Source organism: Amblyraja radiata, chromosome 7 (assembly GCF_010909765.2).
Source record: "Amblyraja radiata isolate CabotCenter1 chromosome 7, sAmbRad1.1.pri, whole genome shotgun sequence".
Classification (NCBI taxonomy): Eukaryota; Metazoa; Chordata; class Chondrichthyes; order Rajiformes; family Rajidae; genus Amblyraja; species Amblyraja radiata.
In genome coordinates, this window is record NC_045962.1 from 9,403,752 (window position 1) to 9,418,545 (window position 14,794).

The window sequence follows — 14,794 nt, forward strand, 5'->3', positions numbered from 1 at the left end:
CCTTCACGTGGTCCGCCCTGTTTCGACTAATGCAATCAACTCGACGTGCACAAACAGAAGATCAAATAGAACAAGTTATCCTACAACTTTAGGCTGTGCACGCCACACGAAAGAAGAAGAAGAATGGTTGTGGGGAAGTAGCTATTCCTAAACCTGAATGTTGCAGATTTCAGGCTCCTGTACCTTCTACCTGAAGGTAGCAGAGAGATGAGTGTGTCACCATGACCTGCCTGAGTTTTCTCCGAGATCTTCGGTTTCCTCCCCACACTCCATAGAGGTACAGGTTTGTCGGTTAATTGGTGTATGTGTAAATTGTCCCTCGTGTGTGTGGGATAGTGTCAGTAAGGGGGGATCGCTGAAGGGCCTGTTTCTGCGATGTATCTCCAATCTAAACTAAACCTTGGCAGAAAACATACCTAAAATGGCCCAGTTGCAGCATCTTTAACACGTGCAGGTTCCTAAACATATACCATCTAAACTGGAAAAGTGCGTGAGAATCCTAGCTGAGCAGTGTAATGATGGAGAATATAGAGAATTACCCTGGCTGTGAGCGACAAAGACTAGGCCGGATAGGATGTCCACAGAGACCTTGATCGTGGATTTCACCCCAAGAATTATATAGGGGGCGCCGGAGGAGGGAGATGGCAGCCCTGCCGGCAGTCTGTTTGTATATTTCATCCTTTTTGGGGTTTTTTTCTTCAGGTTCTTACCTTCCCGGAGAGGTGATCAAGTTTCGGATCACATTCTCCGTCTCTGCCGCCCACCATTGCTGGAGCGGGAAGCCGCCTTGAACTGTCATGAGCCCCACCGTGGGACGCAGACTTACCATCGGAGCAGATCCCTTGCCTGGGATCACTCCCACCGCGGCCTGCGGACTTACCATCAAGGGCTCATAGTCTCGGAAGAGGCTAGTCGGGAGCTCCAACGCCGCAGGTTCGTCCAGCCCCGACGCGAGGTTCGATCGCCCGGCGCGGGGGAGCTGACATCCCCCCAACGCGGGAGCTGAACGCCTCGACGTGGAGGGCCCGAACGCCACCGGCTACGGGAGTCAAGACCGTCCTGTCAATGGGGGCTCGAGGCCCACGACCGAGGAAGAACAAAAAGGGAAGGACTTCCATCACAGTGAGGAATGTGTAGGAGTCACTGTGATGGATGTTTATGTTAAAATGTGTTTTTTGAGTCTGTTGCTTTTTTAAATTGTATGACTGACCTGGCCAGTGAATTTCACTACACCAATTGGTGTATGTGACAAATAAATGAACCTTAGGAACCTAATCATTCGGAAAACATATCTGACTAAATTTGAGTTGGACAAAAAGAAGTTGTGGACCGGGGTATTATTGTCAATGGGCATTTGTAGACCAGGGCTTAAGTAACAGTTAAAATGACATTAAAGTAAATACTGAATACTGTTCATTTTCTATCTGCCGCAATGTCAGCTTCTTGCACAATGTTGAGCTTTTGTCAAGTTTCAGACTTTCTATACAAATGTCTGTGATTTATTAGAATTTCCCAACCTACTTGAAATAGCCACGAGTAGTATGCTGTCATAAAATCTACAATATTCGTCTCTGCCATAAGTCAAGGGCGTTTCCCAAACGACACTAAATTTTAATCTTCAAACCAATCAACCCACTGTCGGGTGGCACAGTGGGGGCTAAGGGACTTTTCCCGCACTGTATCTCAAAACTAAACTAAAGAAACCAAATATATATTACTGAGGTATGCACATTCATGGTGAAGTTTGAATTTGTAAATACAGAACGTGGAAATCATCAACCGAATTGCATCAGTGCATTTCCATTAATTATGTCTGTGTTTACAAGAGTATGCCCAGTACCAGCATCGTTGAATTGAATTGACGCGAGGTTTGATCGCCCGGCGCGGGGGAGCTGACAACCCACCGATGAACGCCTCGACGCGGAGGGCCCGAACGCTGCCGGCTACGGGACTCAAGGCCCCCGACCAAGGAAGAACAAGGAAGGATTTGGAACTTTATTTCGCCTTCCATCACAGTGAGGAATGTGTAGGAGTCACTGTGGTGGATGTTTATGTTAAAATGTGTTTTTTGAGTCTGTTGCTTTTTTAAATTGTATGACTGACCTGGCCAGTGAATTTCACTACACCAATTGGTGTATGTGACAACAAATGAACCTTAGGAACCTAATCATTCGGAAAACATATCTGACTAAATTTGAGTTGGACAAAAAGAAGTTGTGGACCGGGGTATTATTGTCAATGGGCATTTGTAGACCAGGGCTTAAGTAACAAGGGCCGGACGTGGACCAGGGTACATGTAATAGGGGGCAGTTGTGGATCAGGGTATCTGCTGGCAACGAGAGCAGGAAACACATGCTGGAGATGGACATTGCTGAAGAAGCCGCAACCTTCTGGGTCATGCGAGGGAAGAGAGAAAGTATGTTCACGTACAGAGTGGAGAGAGACACAAAAAGCTGGAGTAACTCAGTTACTCACAGTAACTCATTCTCACCTATGGAGAGAAGAAATAGGTGATGTTTCAGGTTGAGACCCCCCAGATTCTTCACAAGCCGAAACGTCACCTATTCCTTCTCTCCAGAGACGCTGCCTGTCCCGCAGAGTTACTCCAGCTTTCTGTGTCTATCTTCGGTTTAAACCAGCATCTGCAGTTCCTACCTACATGGTGGAGAGATAGATTGGTCAGGCATTGGATTAGGAGATGCAGAGAGATCCAAACATTCTGCCATTTTCATTGTCAGACACAATACAACCGACTCGCATGAGAGATGGTCAGATGGAGAACAAAGTCCATCAAAGTTAACGACAATATTACCGACAGAGACAACTTGCCTGGCTCCTTCAGCGCGGTGAGGACAGATTTTCCGCTGTCGTGCTCTGAGTAGGTGAACCTCATGACACAGTCGTTCTCGGTCTTGTACAGGCACAGAACTGCGTCCTGGTCAACGGGGTCTGGGGGGAAATCGAAGAAGCGCTGGTCAGTGCCGTGGCAGGGAGGCAGAGCGTAGGCGGTAGTGGGTCATGAAGGTACTGCACGGTGCAGCCAGCTCCACCAACCCAATAACCTGGTCCTGCTCCACGTCAGATCTCACCAACACTCAGACCCACCGCCACAACCTCAAACAAGCTAAAGGCAGGACAAAGACACGGTGAAATGGCCAAGGCCATGTTAGAGAGCAGTGAACCCTTGTTATAATGCACCGTGGTGAGGGTGGGGGGGTCGGAATGATGTCCGCTCTTACTGATTGTCCGCTATAACCGAGAAAAGGATTATCATTGTATAAATACAATACAATACAATTTATTGTCATTTGAGCCTCAGTGAGGCTCAAACGAAATTCTGTTTCCACAGCCATACAAACAAAGACAATTTCCTAGACATACACACAATTTAATTCACACAAACATCCATCATAGTGGACCCACTGTGATGGAAGGCAAAGTCTTTTCTCTCCCCTGTTCTCCATGTCTCTCCCGATTTCCAAGCCCCAGGCGGGCGATGATAAGTCCCACGGCCATTTTAGGCCGTGCTGGGTCGATTTACGGCCCCGCTCCCGGTCTAAATGTCACAAAGTTGGAGCCCCCGGCGGGCGCTGGAATATCCCACGGCCATGAAGCCGTGCCGGGCGATGTACGTCCCCGCTCCGGGTCGTTGCAACCCCGCGACACGGGCTGGAGAAGTCGCGTTGCGGGAGCTCCGGGAAGCGGTCTCTCTCTCCCCCCGGACCCGCGAGCTCCCGATGTCCCAGTCCACCGGACCTGCGGCTGCGTTGCTGGAGCCTCCGAGCCCCAGGAGTCGAGTCGCAGCAGCGAGTCACCACCGCTCCCCACGCTCCGAGGCCGGCCAGCCCCACGATGGTGAGTAGTCCGCAGCTCCGCAGTCTCTCGAGCCCCCGGGTCGTTCAGGCTGGAGGCCGCTCCACGGTGCTAGGCCCCAACGACAATGGAGACCCGACAGGGAAAAGGTCGGGTCTCCCGGACAGGGAAGAGATTTTAAACAGTTTCCCCCTCCCCCTGCCCCCCACATATACACATTTAAAACTAGTATTAAAAAACACCAACACTACATTTAACTAGACAAAAAAAAAAGACAGACAGGCTGTAGGGGCCGCTGCAACGGGTGAGTCGCGCCGCCAAACAAGTAGAGACAAACAACTACAGTTGCTGGTTAATACACAAAAGGACACAAAGTGCTGGAGTAACTCAATGGGTCAGGCAGCATCTCTGGAGAACATGGATAGGTGACGTTTCAAAGTGCTGGAGTAACTCAGTGGGTCAGGCAGCATCTCTGGAGAACATGGATAGGCGATGTTTCGGGTCGAGACCCTTCCTCATACGCTCAGTGTGTATCTGGGCCCGGAATCCAGGTGGGTTGACGGCCCCGGCCTGCTGGTGGCCAGGGGGAGAGGTGAGGATCAGCAGATTCAATGGTCGCAGCCCACGGGCGGCAGGAGTACAGGCGAGGGTCGGCGCTGGTGGCAGCGGCAGGCGCGGCCTGGAAATGGCCAGGGAGACGGTGCAAGCTGGGGATGGCTTCGGCAGCCCGGCCTGGTGGTGAAGGTCGGTAGCTCCATAAAGGCTACATGCTGCATAGGCTATACAGGTTATTAGGCCGCTTATTTTTAAGGCAGAGGTTGTGAGATTCTTGATTAATACGGGTGTCATGGGTTATGGGGAGAAGGCAGGAGAATGGGGTTAGGAGGGAGAGATAGATCAGCCATGATTGAATAGTGGAATAGACTTGATGGACCGAATGGCCTGATTTTACTCCTATCACTTATGTACATGAACAAGGTCTGTAATAACGAGGGTTTAATAGATTGGAAAACACCATCACACTCCGCTGCATATTGATGGAGCTGCTGTGGAGAGGGTCAGCAGTGTGAAGTTCTTGGGACTTCACCTGGCGGATGACTTGACCTCTACGACCAACACCACAGCAGTGATCAAAAGAGCTCAGCAGCGGCTCCACCCTCTCCAGAGACTTAGGAAAGCAGGTCTCCCTACTGTCCACCTAAGGACCTTCTACAGGGGCACCATCGAGAGTATATTGACCGATGGCATCACTTCCTGGTTTGGGAGCTGCAAGGCTTATGAAGAAAAACAACTTAACAGGATAGTGAAGACAGCCAGCAGGATCATTGGTGCCCCACTCCCTTTCCTGTTGGAGATCTATCAGAAGCGCAGCATCCGCAGAGCCATCTCCATTATTAAGGACCCCTGTCATCCATCACACCACATCTTCTCCATTCTGCCTCTGGGAAGAGGTACAGGAGCATCAGCTGCAAAACCAGCAGGATTCTACACAGCTTCTTCCCACAGGCAATAAGACTGGTTAACGGACTGTGTCCCCTCCCCATACATCATACACCAATACATCTAACCTCGCCCATACTTTGACAGCTAGGCACCTGCCAAAGCAAAGCCACTGTTCGGTCTGAATGTCTGTTTTTAGTTCAATTTTTAGGCCAATTTTAGATATGTTAATTTTAATTTTAAAGCTACATGTATTTATTCTGTTTTTATTAACTGCACTGACGGGAATTGATTGAGAAACAATTTTTCGTTTCTTCTGCGTATGTAAGTACTCAGTTAAAATGACATTAAAGTAAATACTGAATACTGTTCATTTTCTATCTGCCGCAATGTCAGCTTCTTGCACAATGTTGAGCTTTTGTCAAGTTTCAGACTTTCTATACAAACGTCTGTGATTTATTAGAATTTCCCAACCTACTTGAAATAGCCACGAGTAGTATGCTGTCATAAAATCTACAATATTCGTCTCTGCCATAAGTCAAGGGCGTTTCCCAAACGACACTAAATTTTAATCTTCAAACCAATCAACCCACTGTCGGGTGGCATAGTGGCGCAGCGGTAGAGTTGCTGCTTTACAGCGCCAGAGACCCGGGTTCCATTCTGACTGCGGGTGCTTGCCTGTTCGGAGTTTGTACGTTCTCCCCGTGACCTGCGTGGGTTTTCTCCGAGATCTTCGGTTTGCTCCCACACTCCAAAGACGTTCAGGTTTGTGGGTTGTGGGTCTCTGGAACTCTCTGCCACAGAGGGTAGTTGAGGCCACTTCATTGGCTATATTTAAGAGGGAGTTAGTTGTGGCTAAGGGGATCAGAGGGTATGGAGAGAAGGCAGGTACGGGATACTGAGTTGGATGATCAGCCATGATCATATTGAATGGCGGTGCAGGCTCGAAGGGCCGAATGGCCTACTCCTGCACCTAATTTCTATGTTTCTATGTTAATTGGCTTAGTTATAAATGTTAAAAAAATTGATCCGAGTTTGTGTATGGCAGTGTTAATGTACAGGGATCGCTGGTCGGCGCGGACTCGGGGGGGCCAAAGTGACTTTTTCCGCACTGTATCTCAAAACTAAACTAAAGAAACCAAATATATATTACTGAGGTATGCACATTCATGGTGAAGTTTGAATTTGTAAATACAGAACGTGGAAATCATCAACCGAATTGCATCAGTGCATTTCCATCATTTATGTCTGTGTTTACAAGAGTATGTCCAGTACCAGCATCGTTGAATTGATCATCAGAAATGCAGCCTAGAACTACAGTCACGGCACCTTTCCTTCCTCGAGCAGTACTGACATCTGATTTCCATTCCAGAGTGTGATATGGAAACAGGAACATGAACTTGTTCAGGGGGAGACCAACGCACAGCGGTCCATTCACTGACAGCTGACAAAATGATGAGATGCATAGATAGTGTATAACATCATGAGGGGAATAGTTCCGGTAGATGCACAGAGTCTCTCGCCCAGAGTGGGTGAATCGAGGACCGGAAGACATAAGTTTAAGGACAAAGGGGAAACAATTTAATAGGAATCTGTGGGGTAACTTGTTCCACACAAAGGGTGGTGGGTGTATGGAACGAGCTGCCAGAGGAGGTAGTTGAGGCAGGGACTATCCCAACGTTTAAGAAACAGTTAGACAGGTACATGGATAGGACAGGTTTGGAGAGATAGGGACCATGCGCAGGCTGGTGGGACTAGCTGGCCAGTATGGGCAAGTAGGGCCGAAGGGCCTGTTTCCACATTGTATCACTCTATAGGGTAAAGAGTCAGAATCTTTCCCCCAGGGTGGGAAAATTAAATACTCGAGGGCATGGGTTTAGGGTGAGAGGGGCAGAGTATAATGGAGATGTTTTTTTACCAAAGAGGGCGGTGAGTACTCGCTGCCAGAGGGTGATGGAGGCAGATATGATAGTGGCATTTAAGAGACTTTTGGACAGATGGTTTTGCAAAGAATGTAGGTATATGGATTATGTGCAGGCTGGTAAGAGGTCTTGGCATCATGTGGGCACAGACATTGTGGGCCGAAGGGCCTATCTTTGTGCTGTATCGCTCTATGATCTATACTTCTTTCCAATCATCCTGTCATGAAGGCTGACCCACCATTTTCCCTTCTGCAGCTACCCGTTGGTCTTTAGTGACTTGTACACAAACACACCACCCAATCCCTCATCATTTAACAAACATTCCACTTCTCTGCTCGGCTCCACTACAGTGAGCAACCGGGCACGTGTTTCCACGTGACAGTCTATCTGCCGCTTTCTCACCCTGGGCTTCTCCACGTTTCCTGCCCACTACCAACCCTTTCTTGAACCATTCCCCCTTAGTACGGGTGTCAGAGGTTATGGGGAGAAGGCAGGAGAATGGGGTGAGGAGGGAGAGAGATAGATCAGCCATGACTTAAACCCCTGTCCCACTGTACGAGTTCATTCCAAGAGCTCTCCCGAGTTTGCCCTGATTCGAACTCGGAGATTTACGGTAATGGCCACTCGTCGGTGCTCGGGGCTCTCGTGGACATTTTTCAACGTGTTGAAAAATCTTCACGAGTCTTCCCGTGCTTACCTGCCCTTTGCGAGTATTCCCGAGTACCTGCCGTTAACGCTAAGAGACGTCCCCGAGCTCCGACGTACCCGCTACGTTCACTCCGTGCTTACCACGAGTTTGATTTTTTTTAAACTCGGGAGACCTTTTGGAATGAACTCGTACCGCGGGACAGGGCTTTAAATGGTGGAGCAGACTTGACGGGCCTGATGGCCTAATTCTACTCCTATTCCTTATGTCCTTATGCCTAAAGCTGAGGTATTCCTATAATCCCTACATTTGGGTACCATTATCTCCAGGTGAATTTGACTTTTGGAAACAGGGTTTACTCACTGAGGGCATCGACTGTCAGGATCTCATCCTTGCAGAGTCGTTGACAGGTCTGATTGTCCGCCAGTCTCCCCGACTTAAACAGTCGACACTCGATACACTCCCTGCAACAGAAGAAGCAACCAGGAATTACTCTGCATGCATTTAACAACAAGTCTAATTCTAGAGGGCATGGGATGAAGGTGAGAGGAGCGGAGTATAACCGAGATGTACATGACAACTTGTTTTTTGCCACAGAGGGCAGTGAGTGCCTGGAAGCAACGCGCTGCCCGAGGGTGGTGGAGGCGAATGTGATAGTGGCTTTAGGACAGGCACATGGATATGCAAGGAATGGAGGTCTATGGATTGTGTGCAGGCTGATAAGAGCACCCCACCTTAACATGAACAATGAATGCAAGAGCTATCTATCTTGTCAGCTTTAGGCTTATTGCTGCCACGTGTACCGAGGTACGGTGACAACCTTTGTTTTGTGTGCTATCCAACAGATCAGATATTACTAAATACCAAGTCAAACTCAAGTACAATGGGGAGAGCAAAGGGGAAGATAATGAATGCAGAATATAGTGTGAAGAAGGGTCTCTCCAGAGATGCTGCCTGTCCCGCTGAGTTACTCCAGCCTTTTGTGTCTATCTGCACAATATAGTTGCTGGATTTACAAATGGGCACGAGATGTAAAAACGTAGTGCGATAGTAACGGACGATAGATCTCTGAGACCAATACGCAGAGAGTCGCCACAAGGAATCAAGGGATATGGGGGAAAAGCAGGAACGGGGTACTGATTTTAGATGATCAGCCATGATCATATTGAATGGCGGTGCTGGTTCAAAGGGCCGAATGGCCTACTCCTGTGTTTTTTTCGTACTCCTCTTGTAATCCCCCAACTGTCTCTGCCTCTGTCATTTGCTGCCGGGACTCTCATCTTTGTTACTCTCGTTTCTAGACAATTACTCCAGTGGACCTGACCATTCATACTCGCTCTGTTAACATGAAATCATATTTATCTGCTGCTTAATAATGACATTAAATGCACCCGTGTACACTAACACTGCTTGCAGGATTTCAGTTTAGTTTAGAGATACAGCGTGGAAACAGGACCTTTGGCCCACCGAGTCCACGCTGACCATCGATCACCCGTTCACACTAGTTCTATGTTATCCCACTTTCTCATACACACTAGGGGCAATTTACAGAGGGACAATTAACCTACAAACCTGTACGTCTTTGTGATGTGGGAGGAAGCCGGAGCATCCAGAGAAAACCCACGTGGTCACAGGGAGAACTTGCAAACTCCACACAGACTGCACCCAAGGTCAGGATCCAACCCGGGGGTCTCTGGAGCTGTAAGGCAGTAGCTCTAATCTGCCAACACTTAGATAATTTTTCCATGCATAAATGGTGCAGGCAACTTTTTACATTATCGTTAAAAATGATTATCATATAGTTTGCAAAAATGCCTTGAATCCAACTCTGTTCAATTCTGGGACAATATGCTGGCATTAATTATTGTGCTTTATTATTCCAAAAATATTCATCATGGGATTCATGTTACCAACTATCTTAAAACATCCATAATATACTCAACATTTATATAGTCAAAACATGTTTTTTCTTTTGTAAAAGTTTTCTCTCTTGAAAAAAGGTTGCATCTATCCCATAGTCTAGGACCAGAGGTGATAGCTTCAGAATAAAAGGATGTGCCTTTAGGAAGGAGATGAGGAGGAATTTCTTTAGTCAGAGGGTGGAATTCATTGCCACAGAGGGCTGTGGAGGCCAAGTCAGTGGATATTTTTAAGGCGTAGATTGAGAGGTGTTTGATTAGTACTGGTGCCAAGGGTTACGGGGAGAAGTCAGGAGAATGGGGTTGAGAGGGAAAGATAGAAACATAGAAAATAGGTGCAGGAGTAGGCCATTCGGCCCTTCGAGCCGAATGGCCTACTCCTGCACCTATTTTCTATGTTTCTATGTTTATCAGCCATGATTGAATGTCGGCGTAGACTTGATGGGCCGAATAGCCTAATTCCTCTCCTAGAACATATGAACTTATAACCAAGCACCAAACACAATGAAGTGGTCTCTCCTTCAGGAGCACTTGGCTGTAAATAGTAAATAGCTTCCACGTGGCTGTGCCACCACTAATGTGTGCATGTGTAACGCCAAGTGTTCTGTTGCGGAGTGGGTACGGTGCCTACCTTTTAGTGCCACAGGCATCAGGGCAGGTGGGGCACCTCTCGCAGGTGTCCCCGAAAGCCCCAGGTTCGGTGCAGGAACACCGGCCGCAGGCACAGTTGCCCCTTCCGCTGCAAATCTGCCCGTCGTCCGACAAGCAGGTGTCCATCTCGGTCGAGCAGTTGCAGTTGTCTCCAACCCAGCCCTCGTGACACTTGCATTCACCACAGAGGCATTCTCCGTGACCTGGGGAGACAAGGAGCCTTGGTGAGAGACTCTCCAGGTGGCAATCAGTACCCTGCCTCCACCCGAAACGTCACCCATTCCTTCTCTCCAGAGATGCTGCCTGTCCCGCTGAGCTACTCCAGCTTGTTGTGTCTGCCCCCCATCTCACAAGAGGCATCTCTGGAGCGGAACGTGTGATGGAACTGGACACATCCGCGGCAGCTGGAGGCATCCATGGGCAATGGGCGTGCAAACCTTAGAGAGGATGAGGAGGAAGGTGTTGCACTGAAGAAAGAAAAGATGACAAAAATGATCAAAGATGAATTAAAGGGTTATACAGTGTGGAACCAGGCCCTTCGGCCCAACTTGCCCATGCCAACCAACATAGAGTTATAGAGTGTGGAAACAGGTCCTTCGGCCCAACTTGCCCACACTGATCAACATGCCCCATCTACACCAGCCGCACCTGCCTGCATTTCTCCCATATCCCTCCAAACCTACCCTATCCATGTACCTGTCTAAAGATTTCTTAAATGTTGCAATAGTCCCTGCATCAACTACCTCCTCCGGCAGCACATTCCATACACCAACTACTCTGTGTGCAGAAATCGTTACTCCTCAGGTTCCTATCAAATCTTTCTCCCCTCACCTTAAACCTATGTCCTCTTCTTCTCGATTCCCCTACTCTGGGCAAAAGTGTCTGTGTGTTTACCCGACCTATTGTTTACAGTGTACTATGTATAAAATTATAATAGAACTGGACAAGCTAGATGCAGGAAAAATGTTCCCAATGATGGGGGAGTCCAGAACCAGGGGCCAGAGTCTAAGAATAAGGAAGGGGAGGCCATTTAAAACTGAGATGGGAAAAAACGTTTTCACCCAGAGTTATGAATTTGTGGAATTCTCTGCCACAGAGGGCAGTGGAGACCAAGTCACTGGATGAATTTATAAGAGAGTTACATAGCACCAGGGGCTAGTGGAATCATGGGACATGGGGAGAAGGCAGGCACAGGTTGCTGATTGTGAATGATCAACCATGATCACAATGATTGGCGGTGCTGGCTCAAAGGGCCAAATGGCCTACACCTGCACCTATTTTCTATGTTACTATGTTTACATATTCTGTTGTGCTGCAGCAAGTAAGAATGTCATTGTTCTATCTGGGACACATGCCAATAAAACACTCTTTCTTTGATCTATTCTTCTTGTCATTTTGTACACCTCTACACCATCACCCCTCATCCTCCTGTGCTGCAAGGAATTAAGCCCTAGCCTGCTTAACCACTTCCTATAGTTCAGTCCCTCGAGTCCTGGAACCATCCTTCTCTGAACCTTTTCAAGCCTTTCCTATAACATGGTGACCAAAACTGAACACCAATACTCTAAATGTAGCCTCACCAACCTCTTATATAACTGTAGCATGGCCTCTCAACTTCTATACTAAAGGGGCTGTCCCACTGCGGCGACCTAATCTGCGAGTTCAGAAGAGTCTGCCCTTGGCTCATACTCGCAGCGTGGTCGACACAAGGTCCTAGGAGATCCTAGGAGGTCTTTGTAACTCTCCTTCGTGCTCGAGAGTAGTCCCCGCGTACACGAGGCCTCAGCTAGGTTGCGGCGTATTTTTCAACATGCTGAAAAATGCCCGCGAGTGAAAAAAGGTCACCATGGAAAAAAATCTATATTTTTTTTACTCGTAGGTTTATTCGAAGTAAGTCGTAATAGGTCGGCATGTTATGCGCAGGTAATCGAGGGTAGTCGAAGGTAGTCGAAGATAGTCTTCAACATAGTCGAAGGGAGGTCGAAGGAGGTCGTCTTCACTCTCCACTATTCGGTGTCCAATTTTCCCGTTGCTAGTCGTAGCTAGTCTTCAACATTGTCGAAGGAGGTCGAAGCAAGTCTTCTACATAGTCGAAGGAGGTCTTCAACATGACACTTTTTCAAACTCTCCTAAACTCTTCTGAACTCGCGGATTAGGTCGTCGCAGTTGGACAGGCCCTTTAAAACTCTGATGAAGGCCAATGTGCCAAAAGCCTTCTTGACCACCCTATCCACCTGTGACGCCACTTTCAAGGAAGGTTTAGAAATTGGACATCACGTGAGCCATTACTACTTACTGCTCACCCCCCCAATGCCCACCAGTTCTGTATTGTTACTAATCTCTTGAAAATCTCCTTGCTAAATATCTGAAAACACTGAGATAATTATCAACTGGCTCCTGCAACACGTTTGCTTGGAACATTTTCAGTTTGTCTATTAGTTTCATCTAATGCAGGGGCCTCCAAACTTTTCAGCATGAGGGCCACATTATATATTTGGCATATTTTTGCGGGCCGTACTCACTCACTCACCCACTGGGACATCCACAGTAACCTGTCAGCAGCTGCACACAAACCCTCTACGGCAAAATGACCTGTAAGTCCCCGCGCTACCACAGGCTAGCCCGCCGCACGGAATGTGTTAAGCGCTTGCCATGGGCCGGATAAAATCTTGTGGCGGGCCGGATGTGGCCCGCAGGCCATAGTTTGGAGACCCCTGATCTAATGTAAACCAAAATCTTCAGTTATACCCGATACAACTTTTTTTTGCCAGCTCTTGTTCACATTTCCTCCCAGACTGTTTTGTTTTCTACTCATTCTTTACACTTCCCGACTGTGTTTGACTGCACAAGGAGGTTGGGGACTCACATCGACTTGTTTTACCAAAACATGTGAAACATTTCTGTTTCCCCAGTGGGAAGAACTATGGTGTTGACGAGGCTTTTAGACAGGCACATGGATATGCGGGGATTGGAGGGATATGGATCACGTGCGGGCAGAGAATAAACATTGAGACAGTAATCACTGAATATATGCATGTCCCGTGCTATGTTGGCACGCTAAACTAGGAGCAAGTAAAAGAACTCGGCATTCATTGTGCTCTTGACATCTTTGGGAAGTTGTGTTAAAATGTTGAGCGTCTGATGAAGACTGTATTAACCACTGAATCACAACTCATCATTAATGAGCACATGTGGAATAACATCGACCTCATTCAGTAATGTGCTGCGAGAGGGATTTCTAACTCAAGGCCAAGCTCTGCGGATAACATTGCAGCAAAAATGGTCGAGAAAACTCCCTCCTATATAGATTCTCTCATCTCACAAGCACAAAATCATTCAATTTGGTTTGTGATCCGACTTATTTCCGTTTTGCTTTGAATGTGATATTCCACAGATTAATATTCAGTCCCATGAATGTTACACATCTGTTACTTATACAGTTCAGCCGTGACGTCATGTGAATTATTTCATCGGATATAAATGCTTCGGGAAAAAAAACAAGGTTGTGAGTGTTGCTCTTTTAAAAACATGGACAAAAAATCTTTCTCGGTTACAGTTCATTAATTTCCTCACATTTCTTGGAAATATTTCTGGTCACACGCAGTTCCAATTAACCACAGTGCAAATAAATTATCGAGACTAAGTTCATTTACTTCTGCATTATCTGTGCCAGTTCTGCCCACTGGGGAAACATTAATGTTTCACATGTTTTGGTAAAACAAGTAGGCGTGAATCCCCGACCCCCTTGTACAGTCAAATACAGTCGGGAAGTGTGAAGATTGAGTAGAACACAGAACGGTACAGTCGGAAGGAACTGCAGATGCTGGTTTACACCGAAGATAGATGCAAAATGCTGGAGTAACTCAGCGGGACAGGCAGCATCTCTGGAGAGAAGGAATGGGCGACGTTTCTGGTTGAGACCTTTAGCACAGGAACAAGCCCTTTGGCCCGCAATGTCCGTGCCAAATATGATGCCAAGTTAAACTAATCCCCAGTGCCTGCACTTCATCCATATCCCTCCATTCCCTGCATATGCATGTGCTTGTCTAAAAATCTTCATAAACATCACTGTCGTATCTGCCTCCACCACCATCCCCGGCAGCGCGTTCCAGGCACCCACCACCTGAAAAAAAATTTGACTGCACACCCCCCTTAAACGTTGCCCCTCCACATTTTGTCAATTCCATCCTCTCAGCTTAAAGCTATGCGGCCAGTCTTTGACTATTGTGACTGCTGGAATATTAGGTTTATCATGGACACAGCAGAAAGCATTTTATCGGGATGCATCACACCATGGTTTGGGAACAGCTCCATCCAAGACCGCAAGAAATTGCAACGAATTGTGAACGCAGCCCGGACCATCACACAAACCAACCTCCCTTCCATTGACTCCATTTATACCT

The 14,794-nt window shown here is 47.6% G+C and overlaps 1 protein-coding gene across 1 annotated transcript in view; it reads right to left on the reverse strand.

Moving 5' to 3' along the window:
* The window catches only part of itgb5 (integrin subunit beta 5), a 100,762-nt gene that overhangs the window by 2,016 nt on the left and 83,952 nt on the right, over positions 1-14,794 (reverse strand). The window contains exons 11-13 of the mRNA XM_033023673.1: positions 10,372-10,594; positions 8,185-8,285; positions 2,830-2,949 (exon numbers count right to left, since the gene is read on the reverse strand). Coding sequence (XP_032879564.1) covers positions 2,830-2,949; positions 8,185-8,285; positions 10,372-10,594 — 444 coding nt within the window. The remainder of the gene's footprint in view (positions 1-2,829; positions 2,950-8,184; positions 8,286-10,371; positions 10,595-14,794) is intronic.